Source organism: Phasianus colchicus, chromosome 6 (genome assembly GCF_987193195.1).
Source record: "Phasianus colchicus chromosome 6, bPhaCol1.hap1.1, whole genome shotgun sequence".
NCBI lineage: Eukaryota > Metazoa > Chordata > Aves > Galliformes > Phasianidae > Phasianus > Phasianus colchicus.
The window spans coordinates 19,116,053-19,141,230 of record NC_143441.1 but is presented as its reverse complement, the minus strand read 5'-3'; the positions used below and the strand labels follow the sequence as shown (position 1 = coordinate 19,141,230).

The 25,178-nt window shown below is 35.6% G+C and overlaps 1 protein-coding gene across 5 annotated transcripts in view; it reads right to left on the bottom strand.

The window, feature by feature from the left end:
* TBC1D5 (TBC1 domain family member 5) overlaps positions 1 to 25,178 on the bottom strand; it is a 299,398-nt gene that overhangs the window by 46,280 nt on the left and 227,940 nt on the right. For all 5 annotated transcript variants that reach the window (XM_090142592.1, XM_090142593.1, XM_090142594.1 and 2 more), the window contains 3 exons: positions 23,932 to 24,038; positions 8,437 to 8,522; positions 3,878 to 4,125 (listed from right to left, as the gene is read on the bottom strand). In XM_090142592.1, the coding sequence (XP_089998718.1) occupies positions 3,878 to 4,125; positions 8,437 to 8,522; positions 23,932 to 24,038 (441 nt within the window). The remainder of the gene's footprint in view (positions 1 to 3,877; positions 4,126 to 8,436; positions 8,523 to 23,931; positions 24,039 to 25,178) is intronic.

Genomic DNA, 25,178 nt, shown 5'->3' with positions numbered 1-25,178 from the left:
AAGAGACACGTTAGTGTGGGACTCCGGTCTGAATCGTGGCTTGGCGGCATCTGATGGGATATTATGGCAAAATCCCATGGGACATTAACAATTGCTGCATTGTACACTGCCTGTGGAAAAGCTGATTGGGGAGTATCATATTCATGCTGCCAGAAAAATTTTATCATTACCTAAGGATATGCAATTTTTTTTTTTTTTTTCCAAATGAAAAAAAAAAAGCATTTTTTAAAGCATTTTTTAGTACAGCATCTCATTTCACTTTTATTTATTTATTTATTCAGAATTCTGCTATCAGTACAGACAACTTCTCATTTTTCCTTCAGAAAAAACAGTCATTTTTCTAGTTTGTTAGTAATTCTAAAGATGATTTCTTTAGGGCATATTAGGTGACTTTGGAAATTCTATTCATGCTACAACAAATTCCTCAGAAGTACCAACTCTTAAAAACAAACAGAAGAAGTCTGGAAATGCTTTAAATAGCTGATCACAGTTTTAGCAGAACATTTTCAGATTGGTCCTCTAATGTGTCCTTGTGATAAACTGACATTCAAATGAAAAGCCTTTTGGGTTTCACAGAGAAAGGACCTGGAAGGAAAACTGTATCACAATGAGGGAAGAAGTGAAAGACTTTTTCTTTTTTTCCTTTTTTTTTTTCTTTTTCTTTTTTTTTCTGGCAGCACATTACCATTTGGTAGGCAAAGACTGCATAGTTTCTGAATGCTCAAGAATCTGGTGAAACACTAAAGGCAACAATTCTGCTTTCTTTCTTCTCAGCTTTTTTCATTATCATTGGTTTTGTCTCTCAAGACCACAAACTCAACTGACAATCCAGTAAACTCTAGATTTTAATTTAACCTTTGTGCCTATGAATTCTTTCACTGCATAGGATCAAAAGAATATTTTAATCCCTTTTGTATTAGCGGGCTGTCTCACAGAAGTAATCAGTAATGACACCCGGCCTTCTGTGCTGAGGACAGACTGAATAGGATTAATATATTATTAGAAGGAACCGATTTTCCAATTAGGTGTCTGGATATTTCATTCAACTGTGATTTGTAATGTTGAAGACTCATCTGGAATTACAGGCTTGTAATTAAGATTTTTTTTGTCTGTCTACTTTTTTTTTCCTTGTACATTCTCTAAATCATATGCATGCTTTTCTTAAAGAAACTCAACAAGTGCAAAAACTTTGGAATGAGAAACAATTCTTATTGAAATAAAACACCCATCCCTTACACAGAGCACAGCACTCATGGATGCATGAGTGACATCCGTCACTGCTGCAGCTTTGTGACAGAAGTGATTGCTATCAGTGCCAAAACACAGCTGTAAAACTGGGGTAGGATTATTTTGCCATCCTTCAAGACATTTTGTCACTGATGATTTCTTCACAATTCAAACAAAGTAGATTAGGCACTGAACTTAACCTCTTCAGATTCACAGTACTTTATGTATTAATTGAAATTATCAACACTACTTGAGCATTCAAAACCTGAAAGGACTGATATAATGAGAAAAAACAGATAACTTCCTCTACTGACTCGATCCCTGTCAGACTGACAGTACTTTGGTCTTTTGGTTACCTTGTCCAACTCAGTATCTCTGAGTAGTACATTGACTGGAAGTGCAAATGACTATCAAATGCAAAATGCTTGCCTCTGCCTACTGCAGCCAAATGACTAAGCTCCTGAAGGCTAAGATGAGCTGAAAACATGTTGATGAATGGGAACATTGGAAAGTTAGATACAGTTTGTAAGGAACTTAGGAGTCTTATAGTTACAAACCACATCAACCAGCTTTGAGAAATCCAAAAGCTAGAGCAGAATTCAGTTTGATAGAAGCCAGTGCACAAAGTCAGAAGGTACTTCAGCACAAACAGAAGGAGCAGAATAAGGGCTTTTCTGTCCTAACCCCTGTCCCCTGAAGCACTTTGCTCAGAGCTGCTGAGAAGTGCCCTCACACACTGCGGACCCACTGCCCACAGCACTTTCATGGGGGTACAGATACCATCATCTTGCAAAAACTTGAAAAGTGACTTTTGAGATATGATAGAGAAGACACTATGTGGTGTGTGTCAGCACTTGTAGTTGGCTGCCATCATTCAAAATTTCTGTCCAGCTACAGGCAATGTACTGATAACTGATCTGGAACAGCAAGCATGGTACTAATATATGAGATAAAACTCACTGTTACCTTAACTGATTAAAAAAGTATATTTACATTTTGTTGCCTTTAAATTACATCTCACGTATTGCACCAAATATGGATATACTGTCTATACAGAAATAAGTGCACAGTCTGTGCATGACAATCACCAAAGTCTAACAACAATTTTTATTCTGATTGTTATATGTAAAGTGGCAAGTCAGTTTCTTGGCTGCTTAGCAAAGTAGTTACTGTATACAAGCATAAACAAGGCCACCCATTATCGGCTAGCTCAGTATTAAGCTACAACTGATTCTGCTACTATAAGCTGCTTCAAGTTTTACTATTTTTTCATATTAAGCAAACAAAAGCAAATAACCACCTGATCAATTTTCAACTGAAGTGGTATAAAGTCAGGCATCTGATAACTTTACTATGGATTTTTTTTTTTTAAAGCAAACCAAAGAGCCCATCCAGAACTATGGATCCAAGACCTAACTTTCCTTCTATTGACAAAAGCAGGGTTTGCATCAAGGATTCAAACAGGAGCATACACAGCCTTTGTAAATACAAATCAAATGAAGCCACTGAACAGCAGAGAAATTACCACACTTTGTTTTCATATTTGCACAGTGATGGGGACTTTTAAAACCTGTGCTGGAGCAATTTTGGAAATGGTTCTGGATTCTGAGAAAAGCTACAAATCTGGATTTTGCCAAGCTGCTGTAGTAGCCTTTACAAAACTGCTTGCACCTCTCTGCTTTGTGAGAAAAGTTGTACCTCCAAATGCTGTTCTCTCAGTATCTCCTGGGAATGCGACGCATCATGGAAGGACTGACTTAGGAAAAAAATGGTGACATGAGATAGAGAAAGAACATCAGTCTGAGCCATGGAAGTATTATTTTCTTCCTTGTACACTTCCAAATCTGGTGAAAAATATGGCACAATGGCTCAGGGCAGTCAGCAACTCAGGCAGCCCTCAAACTTATAACCATTACTTATTATAATCTACAACTAGAAACACTGCACACATAAGTACAGTGCTACACATTCGTTTCAAAGACCATGCTGCCATAGTCTGTTTGAAGATGAAAAGCAGAAATATGCCTTGAGCCTAGCAGACCATAGGAAACATCTACTGAAGCTGAGCTCGCTGATTTTGTTGTTCAAATAAACTGTCCTTGAGAAATATAAAAAAAAGCTCCAAAAAGTAGTATTTACCAAACTGAGAAAGTGCATGGGGGCATCACAAATTATTAAAAGGTAAATAGATGTCATTGGTCAAGTAGCTTTTGAAATAAGCTCCCCAACTCCTAACGGGAATAAGATTTTGTTTGTTAAGAATTACTCTGTAATTGATCTAACATCCTGCACTCATATTTAGCTAATATTGTTATGCATGGGATTTGTGCCAATAACCTGAAAAAAAATGATATGAAATTAGTCTTGCAGTTAAATTATGGTGCATTTAAAAGACTGGAAAATTAATGTATAGGAAGATGTTTACAATAACACTAGAGTTTGCTGGTATGTCTCAAGTCATTTGTTAATATTTTAAAAGGTTCAAAACTTCTAATATTTTCACCTTCTTGTCATAATATTGAATGCTACGTTACATTGCAAACATCCTGTTTAACAAAATTCTGTCTCTTCTAATCCCTCCAGATACAAACTTATCGCATCAATAAAAGGATTTCTCCTGCTGTAGCACTACCACATTTTCTGCTGTTACCTTTGCCCAGCTGGACTGGCATGCTTTCCGACTTCATCATTCTTTGCTGCTGTGCCTGGTGCTGGTGGTACTGGGGGGCTTCTGCTGTCCCACGGGTAGGCCCTGTTGTTGGAGGGAAGCTGCCTGCCCCGGCAGTGGGGCCTGCAGTGCTACCTGAAGCCATGGCTGGAGCTATCAGCTTTCGGCCAAAGTTCAGTAAGCTGTTGGAGACTTTGTTGATGTTCAGTGGGGCAGCCTTCGCACTGGCACTGAAAGGAGAACATGACAAATGGTTAGAGTGTGGTTGGACTTGATGATCTTTAAGGTCTTTTCCAACCAAGCAATTTAATGATCCTATGATTCTGTGTAGGAATGCACACACTGTTTTCCATAATGGAGCCAAGGTAATCCAAGTGTTGAGCATCACAAACAGTGTGTTTTATCACGAAACATACACAGGAGTCACAGGAACAACATAGTGAGGGTTTTTTCCAACCAATAGCAGACAAATTCTTTTGGTCATTTCTTCCTGAAAAACATGGGCAAGTTGTTCCATTTTCCTTAATTTGGCTTCTTACATGAAAAAAGATATCAAAAAGTGTCAACAAGCGATCCATGCTCTGAAGTATCAGAAACATTAGAAAATTTATTATTAAGACTTTTTGCACTTGTTATTCCAAGACCAGTGTAATATTTATTTCTGTTGGATTAAATTTTCTTAAATGTTTAAAATAACTAAAACTTAATCAATTCTTTAAACAAACAAAACTACCACCAGAATGCAATTTAGGTTGGCAAAACTAGCTCAGTTTTGCTCCAACGTCACCCTCTGTCCATGCCAGCCATTTCTAGACAAGTGCTTTGTGAAAGGAATCCTGATTGCAAAAGTGGTTTTGGCTGAAGAATGGCTTCAGGATATAATATGTACTGGGTCACAATCCTTATCACTGTTACCTTTTATTTGTAACTACAGTGGATATTTAATTCACTTCAGTTACATGCAACATTAAGAATGAGGAAATTACTAAACCATTTAATCTGTCTAAAATAAAGAGGCAAAGCAGCTTCTAATTCCCAGTAGAGGTGTTCACATAACCCAGAGATCAGTAATGCCACTGCTATTCGTTCATGCAGTATTTTTCTGTTTTACATAATTAATGCTTGAAATGCCCTGCACAGAAATATATCACAGTCACAGAAACCTTTCCATTCCTGAAGTTTTATTTTACCTAGCTTCACACCAGTGATATAAATAGCTGTGTTTAAAATAACTGAAGGAATACATTCAATTAAGGACTTTGCAATCATTGTACTGGGAAAAAAGAAGTTCAGAATATTTTGGGGAAATTTAATTAAAAACGAATTATAGATAAATTAATATAGGTGATTTGTAACTTGTGCACACATCTGAAAAAGTAATTTTGCTTTTTCTTGTCATATCATTTCCCTACTTGTCTTCATATATATGTATTTTTCAAATACACAGTATGATCACACACACACATACTGAACATAACTAGAAAATAGGAACAGCTGCATTGTTTAGACTAGGAATAGATAAAGATTAAAATGAGAGAAAAGAGGAGAAAGTATGTGAGCTTGCAGAATCACGAGATGGGGCCATCCTCTCGCAGACTAGTGATGAAGAAAAAACGTGTTACAGTTTTCAGGAGTAGCAGTGAAACTGAAACAAAAAGGGGATCAAAGTTTGTCTCCTGTAACTCTTCCACCCTTCCTGGTGCTACTTCCCAATTTATGGAAGCTGTAACGATTTTAGGCTATTGACTGCAGGATGTTTGCTTATTTGCCCATTTTACTGTTGCTAAGACTACAAAAAGACTTTCTGTAGTCACCTCAGAGTGACTGATAAATTAAATTAAAAAAGAGTATTTGCAGAGTTATAAAATGGTCCTGCAGGAGTCCCAAATGGTTTCAAAAGCAAACTGAATATTTCTAATGATTTTTAAGAAACGACATGCTATATTGTTTATTACTACCATTTTTTTTCTCTGATACTACCTAGCAGAATTGGTTATTAATCAGAATACAGAAGATTCAGGTTGAAAAAGACCTCTAAGATCAAGTACAACCATCAACCCATCACCACCATGCCCCTCAGTGCCACATTTGCATGTTTCTTGAACACCTCCAGGGACATTCCACCACTTGCATGTAACTATGCAGGGACACTTAAAGAAGTAACAAGGGATTTTCTAATTTCTTGACATACACGTGGCATCAGAAGAGTCAGCACAGGGATTTTTGTTTAATGATTTCTTCATTCCAGAAAGAAAACAGACTGTAGCTGTGAAGGTGGAAGAAGAAAGATCAAATGCTGCTTTAGCAGATATCAAGCAAATATGAATAGTTTGCAATTAATTTAATTACATAACTGACTTTAGGGGCCATGCCAGTAATAACTTTGTTGAGACTCTGAACCCTAGCATCAGTATATCTAGCAGTTTTTCCCCTTGGTCTGTTCAAACTGTCCACCAAATTAAGGAGCTATGTATCACTAACTCACCTGAACTATCACCTTAGAAAGAAGAGAATGACTTGTACAATTAATCCTAGGTTTCTTTTGCCTGTAAGTCTGGAGTGTAGACAATCAGTAAAAAAAGAAAAAACGCTGACAGCAAAAAACCTGGTATTAAATAGAAGAAAATCTTTTTCTCTAAGAAGCTACTAAAGCTTCAAAGCCACTGGATGCTTTGAGTTAACTGCATCATTGGAATCCTGATGGTCCATGGATGCATGAGACAAAGCTTTTGTAAGGAAGCAAATAGTCTACAATAAAATGTTGAGATTATGAAGATATTAAGGTCTGCCTCCTTGTGTATTTGTGTCCATCAGCTTGTTGCTTTAAAAAAAAAAAAAAAAAAGTTTCCTTAATAAAAAATATGTTTTCCTTCTAAGCTGTTTAAGCTGCTGCTTTGACATACATGTAGATAAGAAGCGAGTTTAATAGGATTTCTCAAATAGTTTCAAAGAGATTTCTTGAGATAATGCACTAAACAATAACAATAAACACCAAACATCTAAGCCATTATGGTCAAAATATAAGTTTAAAAAAAATGCTTTCAACAACAATATGCAATAACGTTTTATTATTTTTTGAAAATTAGAAAGTATAGCCACTGCAGTTCCTAATACCTGCATGTGACTGAGCTCTGATCTGAGACAGCTGCTAAATAAGCAGCTCAGAACACATACACATATGTGAAAAATGAATAGTGGTGCTATCTGTAGTACTTGTTGAGATGTGGTCTTAACAAAAGTATCCGTAACTAAAATCCAGTGTGTGATTTCTCTGAATTGCAGCTTCAGAAAAAGAACAATAGCAAGGTGTTAGATTTCTGGAAAAGGTATATAAATCTACAGTGAAGTTCAGGAAAAGAAGAACAATGTATTCTTACTGTGTAAATGTCTGATATATTAACACAAAGGATGATTACAGCCATTAAACATGGATCAATGTCTACATTTTAGCCATCTAAATGTACCAGACGTGCACAACAATTACAAGAAAAATGCTGATTGATTATGTTGTAGAGTTATCAGCAGATGCATTTAAAAGTAAGGCCTCAGTTTAAAAATATGAATATCAAGGAGACGTGAATTCCATCTACGAAGCAAACAATTTTGTTCCATCACAATAAGCATCATTGACCTTGACTATGAATGGTGTATTTTTAAACTGGCAGTGGGAAGATGATTCAATCTCTGCAGTTTTTTGCTAAGACAAAAATGTTTTGTTTTAAGCAAGCCTTATGCAAAGGCATTTCTATCTTCAGAGAGTAGCCATTATGAGTGATGAGAGAAAAAATTATGAATATGACAGATTAAAAGGCTTTATATATGATAAAATAAGCAATACATGCTAGAGAGTTGTAAAGATATTTCAAATATATTACTGAATCTGTGGAATTAGAGATGAAGAAAACCTGACAGCTTATCTAACCCATTTCTCTGCTCACTGATGAAACATCTCCTAATGTCACATCTTCCCATTTTCTCCTTAGTCCAATCTTGACCAGATTTACCATGCCTAAGCTACTCTAAATAGTCTTGTGTTGAGATAGATTTCTCTGAGTTACTCCCCTATGTGAACTATTCTAAGCAATTTCTCCTGTGCACAATCAACAGATTTAATGGTCATTTATTTCCTACTACAGGAAGGGATGCTGCAAAAGGGTTCAGTAAAAATTAATTCAAACTGGATTTACATTTAGTTAACACACATAGCTTCTGTTACATTGATACTACAGATTGCAATTAGATGCGCTCTTGGAAGTAGCTCAGCTACAGAACTCACGTTGGCTGAATGTTTTACCCACTGCTTTTAGTAAATGTGCCACTGTGTAACTTAGCCTTAAAATAAAAAGCCAGTGAGCTGACCAATTATCATGTAACCTTAATTTTTCATAAAACAAAAGGAAAGATTCAAAATAAATGTCATGAACTAAACACACGATTTTAGCACTGCTTATGTAACTCTCATTTGGGATAAGAGTGACTTATGAAACATTTTATTTATGTAAGATATTAGTTCAGTGAAAACATCTTCAGAAATAGCTTACCGGGTTTTATTCATCAAGTCTGCTCCACGCGCTTTGTAATAATCTAAATTTTGTTGGAACTGGTGAGTCACTGGTCTTGGATTTTTCTAAAAATAAATAAATAAAAAAAAAATATATATAGCATTATGTATCCTTTTTTTCTGAAAGATTTAAAGTGGAGACAATAAATTTGTTTATTAATGATTACAAATTTAAAGCATAATTTATTTTCTCAAGATCTTGTTTTCTATGGACAGTAATGGTAGTTACATAAAATGAAGCCTTAAAATCCTTAAATCTTTCAAATAATATGGAATGTTAGCGGTAAGCCTTCTCCTCACTAACAGAAATCAGTTTCATATGAGGAAGGCACTGCTGGCTGCTGTGATAGCACTTCTAAGTAAAGCAATACTGTATGGCAAAGTTCAGACACAGACATAATTTATTCCTTTATCTCAGGTGCAGAATGCTACCATCTCTAGGCTAAAATGATGTGATTTTAAAGAAAATGATAACAGTAAGGACAAAGCAGCGCTTACATATTGCACTAACTGCACAGAAGTGTGAATCTGGGTTAAGCAAAGAAGCAAGACTGGCTGAGCACTGCCACTAGATGGCACGCGGAGACTTTCTCTAAATTTCTCCCTGCCCAAAACTGAGGCCACAAAGAAAGCACAGTTCTGTGACATTTTTGTAATTGATACTGAAAGCAGAAGCTATTTGAAAGTGTCCGTCACAATAAAACTGGAGCCCACTGCCTCCACTAGTTGTGAAAACACCTCTGGAGATGGTATTTCGATGACTACTTGTAGAGGTGTGAATGCAGTACATGCATAAAGAGTTCTGAATGAACTAGTGCAACCTGAGGGATGTTATTTGGAAGTTATTATTTTAATGGAAATATTTTAAAGTAAAAATAAAATGCATTTGGTTCAAACCAAAACCAGCAGAGACCTACAGAGTCCCTGCATACGCAAGCATGAATTACAGGAGAAATGGTTTAAAGCCACGCACTTCTTGAAGGAAAAAAGCCCAACAAAATGATAAAATTCACTGCAATGAACAAATATACTGCCTAAAACACATGTAAACACTTTCTGATTATTTGCTTCAAAGATTTGATCATTCATAGGCTGTTGCCTTATAGTCTGATCTGCCTTCTTAACTCTTGTTAATAGTAAATATAGTTTTAATGAACTATGCAATGACCTTTCTGAAATAGTTGTTCACAGTTGAAAGCACATTACATTCTTCATGGAGTTAGTCACACGCTGTGTCCTAACTCTCCTAATTTCATTTTATGCTGTAGTATCCCTGCTCCCTCCTTTCCCCGTGTAACTCCAGATAACCCTCTTTCCTCGAAAGCCTTCTTATTTTTGGAAGAGGTATAGTTGCATTTTAAAGACCGAACTACTGCATGTGCACAGCAGGAGACAGGAGTATGTAAGGATGTGATAGGTATCAAAGGCCAGGGTAATTTCTGGGGTCAAACTTAAAGCTGGGAATTTCCAGATTGCTTCATATAGACAGATTTAATCTTGTATGACAGGTCTCGTTCCCCTTATTTGGAAACACATTAAACATTTTAAAAATATATCCTGTTTGTAATGTTCATTAAAAATGAAACAAAAACTAAAAGCTATTAGACAAGCATTAAAAACATTCTCATCTATTCTACCACCCACATTGTAATGGGTGCTGTACATTTTTCTTCCCTTGTTATAAAAACAATATTTGCATAACTCTACCCATTCATATGGCTTGTAAGTCAGTCCTCATCAACTGACAGCAATAACAATGAATCAGCTTTAGTTACTATTGCTCTACTTTGGTAATTCAATGCATTTCTATGATAATCAAATCCAAACTGACGTGAGGAGGATAACTGATGGTTCTGTGACTACTCTGCAAGCAATCAGTGTAACTTTTCTCCTGTGAATTAAATAACTTTTTCCTTCATGTGACTTGATGCCCATTTCCACAAGGTGTGTGAACACGAGATCAATAGAGTAGCTACCACTTCTAATTCCAAGGGAAGCCCTTTGAAAAACTTACTTTACCAGTTGCTACTTGTGACCAGTAACTCAATATTTATTTGAAACTTGGCAAAACCAGTGGAATTTGCTATCTACCACCCCACAAACAAACAAACAAATAAACAGAAAACTGTTTAAAGAAGAGGAAAAGATCATATGAACAGTTTCTTGAAACACATTTATGCAGAAATGATGAGTAATTCAAGACACGGAAGGCTGATCTACTATCTAAGCATTTAAAGATATTAATAGGAACAATGAGCTAACTCGAATAGATGAATGAGGCTCAAGCATTACTTTCACAAGGGCCTATTTAAATTCCTATGAGGTTTAAAAATTTCAAAGGAAGAGGCAGTTTAAATTACTATTACATGCAGTGAAAAAAATGCCTTCAAAAAAATGATACTGGAAAAACATTAGAAATGCAAGGCAGTAAATACCAAGTTGCTGCTGAAAACCATTTTGTAACACAGTGAAGCTATCCATATAGGAAAGTACAGTATTAAAAAGAAACCAACACAAATATCTGACATACATGTTAGCAGATCAGTATCTGCTCAGTACTACCACAGAAATGTTAAAAGTTCTGAAAATAGCACCTTAGATTGCAAAAAAAATACGACTTTATGATGTTTATGATATTTATATTATTATATTATTGCATTATTATATATTATTAATAATATATATTAATATATATTATTATTGTTATTAACCTTTAAATCGTATATTTTAATCATGTCATTAGGTTAAATATAAGAAACAAAAACCTGCAGTTATATCTCTTCCTTATGAATTATCCTTCCTTACGAATTATCAATTAATTCCCATCTAAGCATGCAGTTTCAGCTACCCTCTACATTACATGCCATATATTAGAAAAGAAGATTAAACAAATTTATTTACTGCGAAACATAGCATTGTTGTCTAAAATATTCACAGAGACCGCATCCTTTTCCTTACATATTGCAATTTAGAATGATACTATTTATATTTTTAATTACTTAGGCTAGTAAACTTTTTCCTTTTTATTCCCCAATTTATGTAATTATCTTGACAAATTCCTCAGATGAAATCTTTTTTTCTTAAGAGGAAAATCTTGTTTAAATGACAGTGAAATCAGCCCTCCGAATTACTAAATTGTTGAAATCTCCTAATAAATTGCGTGAGGACATTAAACAGATTAACACATTCGGTTTTGTTTTTTTTCCTTTCTAAGGGAAACAGTGCAGAAATACTAGAGAAAAGCTGCCTATGCCAATACTACAAATCCCTCTTCCCACACCCATCTTTGGTAGCAGTCTGCTGGCTTTATAATTCTTCTGTTCTTACATTTCTACCTAAAGTAAGCTTAAAGTGGTGAAAACAGCCACATTCACACTTTTAGAGGAATCACACACTAAATACAGATACAGAAGTGCATGTAGGCACAAGTGCAGTTTTGGACTTTAAAGTTTTTAAAACAACATATATGTATAGTTTTTTGTATGTCTCTTAAGCACGTATTAGCCACAGCTCCAATAGAAAAAATGTCTAAGTATGTTTCAGGTATTTTAGGTACACCGGACTCCATCCTAATATTAGAATACAAAGCCTTATTTACAGGTTGTAAATATACTTCTCCAAACAAGACATAAAGCTAGTGGGGAGTTGCTGGGGACCTTCTGTATTGCTTTGTGGGAGAAGGGCTGGAGTTCAGCCATACCCATACCCATACCCATACCCAAACCCAAACCCAAACCCAAACCCAAACCCAAACCCAAACCCATACCCATACCCATACCCAAACCCAAACCCATACCCATACCCACTCATCTCGCAGGTGAGAGAGCTGAGGATGGGGTCAGCATCCCACAGAATGCAGTAGGAATTCCTTAAACTTGCAGAAACTGCTGAAAAACTCTCAAAACTCCCATCTGTGAGGGGCTGTGCTTTGTACACTTAAAATCTCCAGTATTGCCCCTTCCATCATGGGCTTCCAGGGACATACTGCATAGGACTGTCCACAGAGGTGTGTGACACTATTCATGGGCACACTGCTCTTGCAGTGCATCAGGGAAACCACGCTATGCTGTAATGTAACGTTTAAACATTTGAATACACATTATTTGCAGAAGTTTCCATGCAGGTGCCAGCAGAGGATTGTATTCAACATTCTTCTTTTCTTTGTCTAGGTCTTTCCTTTTCACCTTTCTTATATATTAACAGGAAAAAAAAATCTAATCTAATTCTGCACAAAATCAGAAGGCCCAGAATAAGAGACAACAATGAAAAAAGATTTTCAATATGTCTGATGAAAAATGAGACTTATTTCAGTGAACGTGCTATTGCCTCAATGCCGAGGGAAAAGCACTTGTCATTAGAGAAATGAATTGCTCAGCTGTTTATAAGCAAAAAGCTCTGGGGGAATTTCCCGGGGCCCAAAACACAGAGCATTGCAGGGTTACACAAACATATGTTGCAGGTGTTTTAGGGTAGACAGGTGGGAAAACCTCAACTACTGAAAAATACTCCACTTAATAGATTGTATCTGAAACCAGATAACCTAAATGTAACAGAGGAAAAAACAAACAGAACAGCAACAGTGAATTACACATCCTCACAGCAATAGTCTCGCTGAAATAATTATCTCACCAGAGCCAAACGGGACTTTTTTTTTTTTTTTTTTTTTTTAGCAGTTTCTCTCAGTATATTAAACAAATGCTTACACATCTTTTATTTTTATATATTTTTTTTTTCCTAAATGAATAATATTTTAAGCCTAGAACAAAGAACAAACTGAACTAAACATATACCAAAGAGAGAAAGATCAAATGTTTTTTTTATTTAAATAGATATATTTAAGGAGACACTTTCTTCATTTTTCTCTTCTTTACTTATAGGAGAATATTATTTTTTTTTATAATCCTCATACAGGCTAAAATATTTCTGTATTAATTTTTTTTTTCCCCTTTCATTTATTTCTGATTGAATTTGGATGAACACCTGACCCTACATTCAATAATGACGAAGGGGTCTGCAAAGCTATACCTTTTCCACTTACATCACCTTTACTTGTTTCTTAAATAAAAGAGACAAAAACAAGGGAAAAATTAGTAAGGGAACAAAGGTGGAATACAGCAACTTAGACATGGATAAGCATCTTTGCATTTTGTTCAGTTCTGCGGCAGTTTTTCACTGATAATTCACTGATAATTACTATGAACTGCATACTAATGATTACCTAGTTGTAGTGAGAATTTAACTTTTCCTCTTTTTGTTTGTTTGTCAGTTATCCAAGAATCTGACTCCACTCGAAGACGTGACTTACAGGGTATAAGCAATAGCTTCACATTACATAAACAGGACAAAATATTTTGTATACTAACCGTAAAGCCATCCCAAACTCTAGAGCACCCAAAGCATATGCCACTCCCAAAACAAAACTCTCATCTTTCTCCTCCTAGCTATTCATTCTCTGGAATGAGCAATTTGTTGAAGCACAAAAGGTACTCCATCACCCACCAACAAACCACAGAGTTAAGTACTTACTAAAAAGAACCAAACAACTGTAAGGCATTAGAGGACATAATGTGCCAATTTTAAAGTGGTTCAATGCCAATAGTTAACTATGATCCAAAACATAGGCTGAAAGTCTGCATCTATCAGCCCTAGTCACGATAGTAGAACAGCATGGAAAATATCATGCACAGAAATAATAAAGAACTTTCTTTAATCACAGGAGTCAGGAGATCTGTACACTAATACTGGCTTTGTCATAGAAACACAATAATTCTCAAACTGGGAATAATACTTCCTGTTTACATTTTTCAGAAAGATGCTGTGGGTCTCAGTCGCAGAACTTGTTCTTTACAATGCCAATAACAGCATGAAGAATTATCATATTTAATTGCTCATGAAGAAAAATTAGGGAGAACTATTTTCCTGAAATAAGAAAAAATCCCAGAAAGAACTGAGAAGGAAAGAAATTCTGCTAATTGGGTCAAGGCAGGAAGAAACCCCTGAACTCTGATCAATCTGAAATAAATTATCTCCAGTTTTGTTCCGTGACAGCCCTTCATCCCCCTGGCAACTAGAAAATTCAAATACCAGGATGATATTTTAAATACTGTGCATTATGGTCTGTTTTTAACATCACACACACATGCCTTCTCTCACATGGGCATTCTATGACAAGAGATAAAGAAATGAAGAAATGACAAGCGAGATTTAAAAATACTTCAGTGACTTGACTGAAAGAAATTTCTAGTTGCCTGTTTAGGATCCTTGTCCTAACTCACTCAAAAGCCTTTTTTTTTTTTTTTTTTCATTTATTGTTTTACACCGTATTGCATTTTAACGGGTAGACCAAATCAATCCACATCAGCTTTTATTGATATTCCAGACAAAAAGACTCCAACTTGCCAATGCTCAAGTTCATAACCTGCGTAAAATCCCCGTCTTTGCATAAACAGAATCACTTAAGCACCTTTTAAATCTGCCTCTTAATTTAGTCATCTACTTTTCAACCGAACCCTTGGTTTTAAGAAATAAATTAACTGAATAGTGAGATATAAATCTGACAGTGCTCAGCCCTACCCCATGACAGATTTACACACTGGCATCTTGCAGCCCCGCGTGGTTAGAACAAGAGTTTTACAACACTGTGGAGGAAAGATCCAGGCTTTTCAAGAGAACACACAGCGAGCCTTGCTTTAAACCCTGGAATGTTCCAAATTATGATATTTAAAATATGACATCTTTATGTACAGAAAAGCTACCATATTATGGTTTTATTGGCACTCGTTTTGGACAACCTGCATAACTCACTGATGGCTTTGTGAGGAATGCAGTTATCCTAGGCTTACACTGATAAAGCCCTTGTTAACCACACTTTCAGTATTATGTCTTCTCCAGACACATACTTGTACACAAATCTCACACACCTGGAAAAAAAAATGTTTTTTTGGTTATGTCTGCCACATGGAAAAGAAATAGAATAATTTATGTTCTATGCATAATATGCCAAGTAAAGCACTTGAAACCGGTCTCTAGAGAGTGAAAAAGGCTTTTTCAAAGAGCCTCATGCACAGAACACAATAAGAGGAATACAACATCGGTGTCCTTTCCTCTAAAATAGAAGGGACTTGATAAGTTCCTGGTGCTGTGGGATAAGCAATTCATTTCATTTTGTGATTCCAGGAAGGAGGGGCATGGGAGAGCCATTTTTACCACTCTGCTTCCTGAGAAAGACCAAGAAACCCACCTTAATTCTCTAAATCTAATTTTCCACAAAAACTGTTGACAAAGGACAAACTACACCATTTGCACTTCTATCTTGAAAATATTTTGTTCTTTTAGAAGCGTTCTACAATACAAACAGATTCAAATAACTTTTGTACAACACAATTAATAATATAAGCTGTGTCAATATACTATCAATATATCCATATTTATATCAGAAGAGATTAAACTTAAATTCCATCCTACTAGACTGGATATGACTCAGTAGCTAATCTTCCATAGATTATTGGAAGATTATGAATCTATTCTTATATAACTCACAGTTTGTGTTTTGCAATTTTAGTCAAACAAATAAATTATGATACAGAGAACTTTTGATTAGGTAGAGTCAGAGTGCTTTAAGTGTTTTAAGTGCTTCCTTTTGACAAACTACCTTGCCAACTAGAAGTGATTAATTGAATTGTCAGTTTGCACACAAGAACCATAATCACCTCACTCTAACACTGTTAAATACATTTTAATGTGGTAATTTTATAGATAAAATCATTACTCTTTAGGAGAGGGTCAGTAGCTTCATACGACTTTTTAAACAGAAGCAAACTGATCATCTGAAAGAAGCAGCCCCAAGAAATTCACATGCAGTAAGTTTTATTGGTAATGAGTAATTAAGAGCTTAAAGTGCTTCTATTCCTTATTTTAACATCAAATACAATCAGAATTGCTTTTACTTTGCTACTGAGGGTATTGCCTTGCTCAAAGAGAAGGAACTATTTGAAGTTTCAGCTTCCAAATAGAACTTTTTCTTCCAACCTGTCTTTTGAAAAGATTTGTATACTTCATGACTGAGCTTATGAATTCCCAGTGAATATTAACTGGAACACTTATCAACATAGAAGAACAATTCCTTTCCCATTTCTAAATTTTTCCTCCGTCAGCCCTCTGGTTGAATATGATGTTGCTGCACCTCATGCTTTCTGTTGCTAATTAACAGAGAAGACTCCTTCATAAAAGGCCTATTTATGAAATCTGAAAAGGTTAAAAAATACAAACACATTTTTCCCCCTCATGTTTGGAATTATTGGTCATGTTGACTGACCAGCAACTACCATGACTATTTATAGAATAATGGCTGTTACTTGCTATTCCATACAGCATGATACTTGCTTGAATTCCAGCCAATGGCAGAAACAGTAGTTTCTGACTCACCCTTAGGTGTCTCCTGTTAAAGATTATACACCCCCTATGGATACAGAAATTGCCAACCACACCACCATCACCTCACTGTCCTCCAGACCAGCAGCTCGCACCAGCAGTGAAAACAAGTACATGAACATGCCCTCCTTGCTGAATATCTTCTCATTTTCAGAAGTAGATTGCAGTTGTGTTCACTTGGATATACACAAAGGGACAAGTACTTTATTTCTGCATCATCTTATCTGTAACACAGCTCAACTATGAGACATGTCACTGTTAAGGAATGCTTTATCTTGCATTATTTCCCTCCATTTTTTCCTTACATTTAAGTGCAATGGTTGTTTAACTTGGATTAACATAATACTTGTGGGTTCTTATCTACATAACTGGCCTCTGTAAACAACACTAACGAGAGTGATGCTTTAACCAGCAATGTCTTTGGCAACTGAAAATATCAACTTTCTCCTTAGAGTGATGACTACTATGCTATGTATGAAACTGAGGAACGAGGAGGACTTTGAAGGATTTCTCATGCACAAATGACTAATGAACTACTTACTTTCCAGGAATTTTTTTCTGAAAGCATTACTTGTAACACACATGATCCTTTGAAGACGGCGACTATTTTACAGTGGGTTGATTAAATGGTTAACTTTTTTGGAGAGACTGGAATATAGAGAGATTGGAGTTGGATTGTTGCCCTGAGAAGGGCAACAAAGCTGGTAAGCGGTCTGGAACAGAAATTTTACGGGGAGAGGCTGAAGGAACTGGGATTGTTCAGTGTGGAGAAGAGGAGGCTCGGGGAAGATGTTATTGCTCTCTACAACTCCCTGGAAGGAGGTTGGAAGGAGTACTAACAAGTTGTGTCAGGGGAGGTTCAGGTTGGATATTAGGAAAAAATTATTATCTGAAAGAGCAGTGAGTAATTGGAATAGGCTGCCCAGGGAGGTGGTGGAGACACTATCCCCGGAGGTGTTTAAGGAAAGGGTAGATGTAGTTCTTAGGGACATAGATTAGTGGGCAATATTGGAGATAGGTGGACAGTCTGCCTAGATGATCACAGAGGTCTTTCCCAACCCTAATGATTCTATGACTCTATGAGTTAACTTTGAGATAGATGAAAAAGTTACTGTACTATGAGTACACATAAGTTTTTTTATATTTTAAAATACATAGGTACAAAGGGAACACAGGTTTTGAAACAATTATACAAAAACAAAGAGGATTTTTAATCCATGGTAAACTATTTTTATGTGGTACTATAGCAACAGTTATACCAAGTAATTTATCATTAAACTCATAGCTGCTTGTCATATCTTATTCTATTAATGAAACACAATAACTTTTCAAATGGAAAGCAAAACTTTCTGATTTCAAGAGCAGAAAGAAGAAGTTCATAAATATATAAAATATATGCAGTACTGAAGTTGTATAGGCCTTCATTAGAAAGCCTACCATGCAGTTAAAGAAAAAATATCCATTTATTCAAAAGGAAGTGTTTAAATTATATTTAACCTTGTACCTGCAAATTGGGAAATAAGACCATCAGAATCATTAGGTTCACCACAAGGAATATAATGTGGTTGTAAAACCAGATCCTGACACATTTTCATTAAGATCTATCTATTAAACATCCAAGACTTTAATCTTTCAGACATTAAGGGAAACAGAAGTTCACTGTGTAATGCCACTGAATCACTAAAAGAAAATGCATTTGTCTGTTTCTCCTAATTCTCTCCTCCAAAATGAAAAGACACGTATTAAACTGTACTGGAACACATCATTTCCTTTACCAGTCATAGCCCCTGTGAAAGTGACTCTCATCAAAAGCACAGCTGACCTTACTCATATCAGCACCTCACACTACTTTGAGATACTCATCATCCGAGGCTGACTCAACCTCCTCAAACTCCTGATGTATTGTTGTGAATGTCCTGAAAGATAAGTCACGTTCTTTGTGATAGGAAAAAAAGAAAGAAAAACAAAAAGAAAAAAAAAAGGGAAAAAAAAAAGAAAAAAGGGAAAATAAATCATTTGTTCAGCCCTCCTTTCTTCTTTTGGTACTCCTCTGACAAAATGGACTAACCACCCCATGCAGTACCTTTCTGAGTTGGTACGAATTAATGAGCTGCTGATGTCCAAAACCTGTCAGATTCTATCTTCTGATTGGCTGAAATCTGGTCATTAAAGAGAGGTAATTAATGCCAGATTGCATAGACAATGCTAACAAACAAACAAAACAACCCCAAACCTGTTTTTCTCCTGCCACAAACAGCGAAACAAACAACACTGACATAACGGCAGCTTTCAAAGGCCAGTTGCAGCTCTGCAGCAGCACCTCAGTTAATGAGTGTATAGAAAAGGATCCATCTGAAGAAGAAGAAAGTGAAACTCAACAGCCTTTCAGGCACATGAAACTAGCTTGGAGAAAACTCTGAGACGGTGGCAGCTACTTAAGAAGAAAATTCAGCTGAAAATTGATGTACAAAGAAAGAGTTCAGTTCAAAATTTCAGTAATATGTTTCCCCCTTGTCATTTACTGCTCAGATTTTGAAAAGTGTTAAAAACTGGAATGTAAATTTCTCTGACTGATCATTATAGAGTGATCATGACCATAAATTGTTGCTTAAGTTTTCTGTCAGTCCCTGTAACTTCAGTCATGATGAGGTAATACAACTTATTTTAAATGTCATGGATCTACTCAGAATTTAACAGTCTGTAAAATTTCTGTCAGCATTTTCAATGTCAGCAAATATCTCAAAATACAATGTTGAAAAAATAGCAGCAGCAGTGATAATAATATTATTAGCATAAGTAACAATTTCCACTGACCAAGTACAGCCCCTTTCTTTTTCTGTTTTTAAAATCAGTGGCTTATGATAAGCACTGTCTCCATTGAATAAAACTCCTAACAAGCTTGTTTGACAGTGTAATTCACTATGTTAAAATATCTGAAAGCAAACATATTTGACAAAATACTAAGAATACAGTACACGTTCAGACAAAGAATGGTTGTCAGGCATTTAGTATGTAATGTGAAATGGAAATATTCTATGTCGTACTTTAGATTTGTAATAAGTCATTGTGATAAGGTTAACGCTTCAACACAGAACAACATAGAAATAAGCACACCCAAAGATGAAAATTACTTTGCTTATGTTGCTGTATTAGAATTTTATTTGCTAAAGGGTGAAAACAGATTTGCAAAATTCACAGTTAACTTAAAACAATAGTTTTAAACCTTTTATTCCTAGCCCTGGCTGCCTTCAGGAAGGAAAGAACATCTGGTTATTTAAGGAACACAATATGTTCACATTTTCTATGACTTTTGTTTCTAATTGGGTTTTTTAATTTTTTTTTTATTTGAACAACTTTAGTTAGAACTATGTTTTTTAATCACTTTATATTTTTTCACTGCCCTATCTCTGTATATCTACTTCTTAATTTTGCAGATTTTGCTTTGAAAATTTACGGTACTCAACAGTTTACATATGTGAAAAAAAATTGAAAATATATCGTGGAATATTAAATACAGAGATACACACCTTCAGAAAAACCTAGCTTTATTTTCTCATTTCACATAAGCATACTTACAAAATCCCATTCTTCCACGGGAAGCTCTACTTTAAGATTTGAAAGGACTGTAATTTCACATAACTAACTTTTATATAAATAATTGAGGTAATGACCTGTTCAAAGAGCAGAGATGTGAAACAAACACTCTGCTAAACAGGTTAAAAATATCGCCCTATCTGAAGACAACAATGCTGATTTGACATTTTCCTTAATTCAGATTAAATTCAACTGCACTCTGACCCATACTCAAAGCTATAAAATCAGTATCTTTCAGCCCACCTATCAGAGACAGGCATATTTACTTGGTTCCAGCTATTATAGAACTCTGTATTTCCCTTCAATAGCACTGGAATATATTGGGGATGTAGAACTGGAAATGTCTTCCTAGCCCAACTGCCCACCAGGGTCCACTAAGTCAAGGGCAGAGCTGCAGCCAAGAGCTGCTGTAAGGGCAAGTACAAGACTTTTCATACTACTGTTATTTACTGGATTATGCTAAGATTTCTGATGAAGTTTGATTCCACAGAAGGTCAGGAAATGTTATCTGTTCATGTGTAAGAAAAAAAATAGCCTCATTTTCTTTTGATAATTAGGTTTTCTCCTAGTGAGGTCTGCAGTGCAATCCAGCAAACAAAAAATGCTGGGTCCATCAAGCCACAGTTTACCTTTCCTGATAATCTACAAGGCAAATAAGTAAGGTGAAGTTATTTATTATGACAGATGAGGAAAACAAAAGCAGAAATAATGGACGGTATCAGAGGAGCAATCTCTGATTATCTCCAGAATCAGAAGCTATGGACAGGAAGGCCATATGAAGTAGTCCACATGAACTACTTCACAACCTATGAGAGAATTAGTTTTCAAAAACCTCTCAGTTTTATGTTCGTGCCATCACCCAAAGAAAACATTTACTAACAAACCTTTAAAAGGCTGTTTGCTGTTTACACCTATCCGTGATTTCTCTACTGCATTTCCTGCCTAGCTGCGAATCAAAGCTCCAAGGTGCAGAGAGCAAACTTGCCTCAGATATTTGGAATGACACTTAACATACTTGTTATGTTCAACAAATAATGAAATAAGCCACTGGACTATGCAACAATATCCCACTTCACATATTAAAAACCAAGCAAAATCCTGGAAGAAATACAATGTAGAACAATTCAGCTCTGGCTCAAAAGATGGAAATTGCACCAAACTAAATGTAATTTCCCATTAGAAGCTAGAAGTTGTTGATGGAGAAATGCACAAGAAAACATCAAAGGAGGAAGAAAAAATCATTAAGCAATGAATTTGCTAATCGTCGCTTACAAGTTACACTACTGACTAAAATCTCCTTGTCTTTTTTTCCAATCTACTTTTATCTGCTCAGGGAATAAAGGCAAACTGAATTATCTTTATGCGGAAAACAAAAAAAAAAAAGGTATTCTAATTTTCCCACTTACACTGGTACATAATCTGCGTACTGATTTTTAACTCCTGCAGTACCCACGATGTCTTGTTGAGTCTTCCCTTTCATTCCCTCTAATGAAAAATTTTGACAGACTGGGAAAATGTCTTTAAGTAGTTCTTGGACCACACAGAGTAACAAGCCACAGTAGACAGACTCCCATTTCAGAAATATGTTGGGTTGAACCAGCATATGCTTAGAGACACATAAGTGAAACTTTAAATTACATCTTCAGAAAGATTAAAAAAAAAAAACAGGTACTTGTTACTGCATTGGAAATATACTTCCTTCTCTGACCAGGAGGAAATTTTTCATTTAGAGAAATCCTTTTGAATAGAAAACCTTCCTTCCTTTTTAAAGGAAGTCCAAGCTTGTTAATATAGTCTCAACCCCAAAACCCAATGTAAAATGAGAAGCAGCTTTGGGCTCTCTATTCTGTGGAAATCCTAGCTTTCTCATCTTTAGAGTATTTCCCAAACAGCTAAGTAGAGCTCAGAAAGGAGGAACATTTGCACAAAAGAGTGTTAAGGGCTTATTCACCTGACTGCAGGGAGAACTATCTGAAAGACACAATAAGGTCCTACACCCATCATTTCTCTGAAAGCGCACCTGAGAATGTGAATTATGAGGGCATCAAGGCCTTATGAGCCTGACAACTTCACTCTGCTTCAGACAGGAGAGTGAGAAGCAGAACAGTGATCAAACTTCTTTCATAGGATACTGGTGGCTTACTCTGGTCCATTTTGCTGGTTGTATAGTTTGTATACTGCCTAGGATGCGTTGGAAGACAGTTGAATAATTAGTAATTTTTCTTTGTTTTAACATATTCCTTTGTTAAACAACAGATTACATATGGATTGAGCAGAATATCTCACCACAATTTCCCTCCCTCTATGTCTTTCCTCTAAAAAATAGTTCTATCTTGTTTTGCTCACAGAGTACTTAAATAAATGCTGGCAGTTTGATTTCACAGACTGCTGCCTAAATCTTAAGAAAAATTATTGAGATCTAACATTAAAAACTTTCTTACACACTTAAAAGATGATATACTTCTCATCATGAAAGAAATCTTTGTGCCCGAGAGGAACGAAGAAAACAGCTGTAAAGAAAGCAGCTGTAAAGAAAGCTGATTTCTGCAAAAAACTGATACAGAAACAAAGAGACAATTTTTTTCTTAATCCACAAAAGTGTAAACACTGGTATTGAATGAAATTTTGCAGAAAACAGTCAGAGTGCAGAAGTGCTGATTTTTTCACTTTCAAAGGTGACTTGAATCAGGAGATGAGGCGAATCAAACTTTACTCTGGCAGCTTACTAATGGGACGTGCTCAAAGACAGTTCAAAACCAGTAGCACAAATTCTGCTGTCTGCCAAAAATCTGAATATTGAAAAGAATATCAAATGCAGTTTTGCCTCAAACACTTTATCTACTATATTGTGGATACTGAACATGTATAATAACCATATGTATATGCATGCCCTTCTAAATCAGCAAGTAATCGATGAATTTTGTAAAATAGTTGAATGTACCACAAACTTTGAATTTATAAATTTCTATTTTTTATTTCTGTGAAGCTTTTCAGGTTGTTAACAATACATACTCATTTTTAATTGAAAGTCATCATGTAACATATTATATATTGTACGTGGGCAGTGTTTTAAGGATTAACAGTGATTTATCTGTAGACATCTAGAAAAAGTTTTTAGTTACTAAGGTTAATATATAAAATACTAGTTTCCCTCAAAAGTGTACTTTGTGATAAAATATGTCTGTGCAGAATACCAAGCAAAGGAGCATAAACATCTGCACTTACCTGAGCTCCTGTAGAAGTTTAGTGCATTAATAGGACAGAATTCTTTTAAGAGAAAAGAAACTTAATTTCATTCTTGTTTATCAGCCCCTTTCTTCAGCTTGTCAAGGAAAAGGGAACTTGAAACTATAGTCTAGCCATCAAAATGCAAGTTGTTATTAATGTCATAGCATTCAGAACATTCTATTATAGATATTCATTTCCCATGTTTACAGATCCAGCCTCTCACCTTTGGATCTCGAAGGAAAAGTGCTCTTAGGATAAGGGAGTGAACGTCTCCAATGGGAGGGTAATGCATCAGAAGTCCCAAGCAGGTCTGATAATTACTTGATATCACTACAATGAAAGTGAAAAAAGCAAAATATTACTATGTAATTTCCTGTAAGTTCATGACAGTTCAAACGTAGCTGCCTTTTCCCAAATGAAGACTCTCAGAATTCAAGCAGACTAAAAGACGATACTGTTACCAAGCCCTTTGACTACGCTTGATCCAATATCATTAGGGTAAAAAATTGCATTATCATTAAATCTACCATTGTCTGTATTTCATAGACCTTTATATTAGGATTTACTTCCAGATTTAGGTGCCTAAATTTAGACACTTCTATGTAAGGTGTGCACGGAAACTCAGCCAGAGCCAGTGGAGGTGGGGGAAATCCTGTCAGTGGAGGTACAAAACCCAAAGTGGACACTGGCTTTTCAACCATTCACTTGCGGATGTTATATCCAAAGGTGTTAATATGTGAGGTAAACTTCACTTCCAGTCCTGCTTATATGATAACTTTTCCCCATTCTGACAATTCTTTGCTGGAATATCTCTTATCGGATTCTTATGCACATAGACAGATATATGCACTCACATGTAATCGCACATTCATATGCAAATATAAACTGAGGTAAACAACTCCCTGTTTTCTAGTAAATCAAAAAACTTTTTATGGAATATTAAGTACAAAGGGAAAAGGTTAGATTTGCATTTCAGAAATACTTAGAATGAAAATACACTGTTAACTTTAAGTAGAATTTTTTACTTATTTGGAAATTTTTAGGAAGTGGATTTTATAAGAACCTAAGTATATTCTATACGGTTCTTTGCTTGTCACTGTCATCTTCTGTTTCTTTCTTTCTTTTTTTTTTTTTTTCCAAATCAATCTCATTATGAGTGCAATTATTAAAGACATCTTTTCAGGCAGGTCTGTGTAAACTACTTCATTTCTTTTGCACCATCTAAATCCAGGCAATCCATCTGCCACAGCTGTCAAAGCAATGCCTGTTACTGGTGCTTGCACTGTGCGATATAAAGACAGACTCAAATGCTAATAATTATAATGAAATTTTTAACAAACTACTATTCTGAGAACTTTAGTTGTAACAAGAAATACTTCTAATCAGGCTTCCACACCAGAAAAGATTCTGCAAACATAGACTTATTTTGAATCAATAAAAGGCAAAATAAATGATTGTTCTGTGGACAGA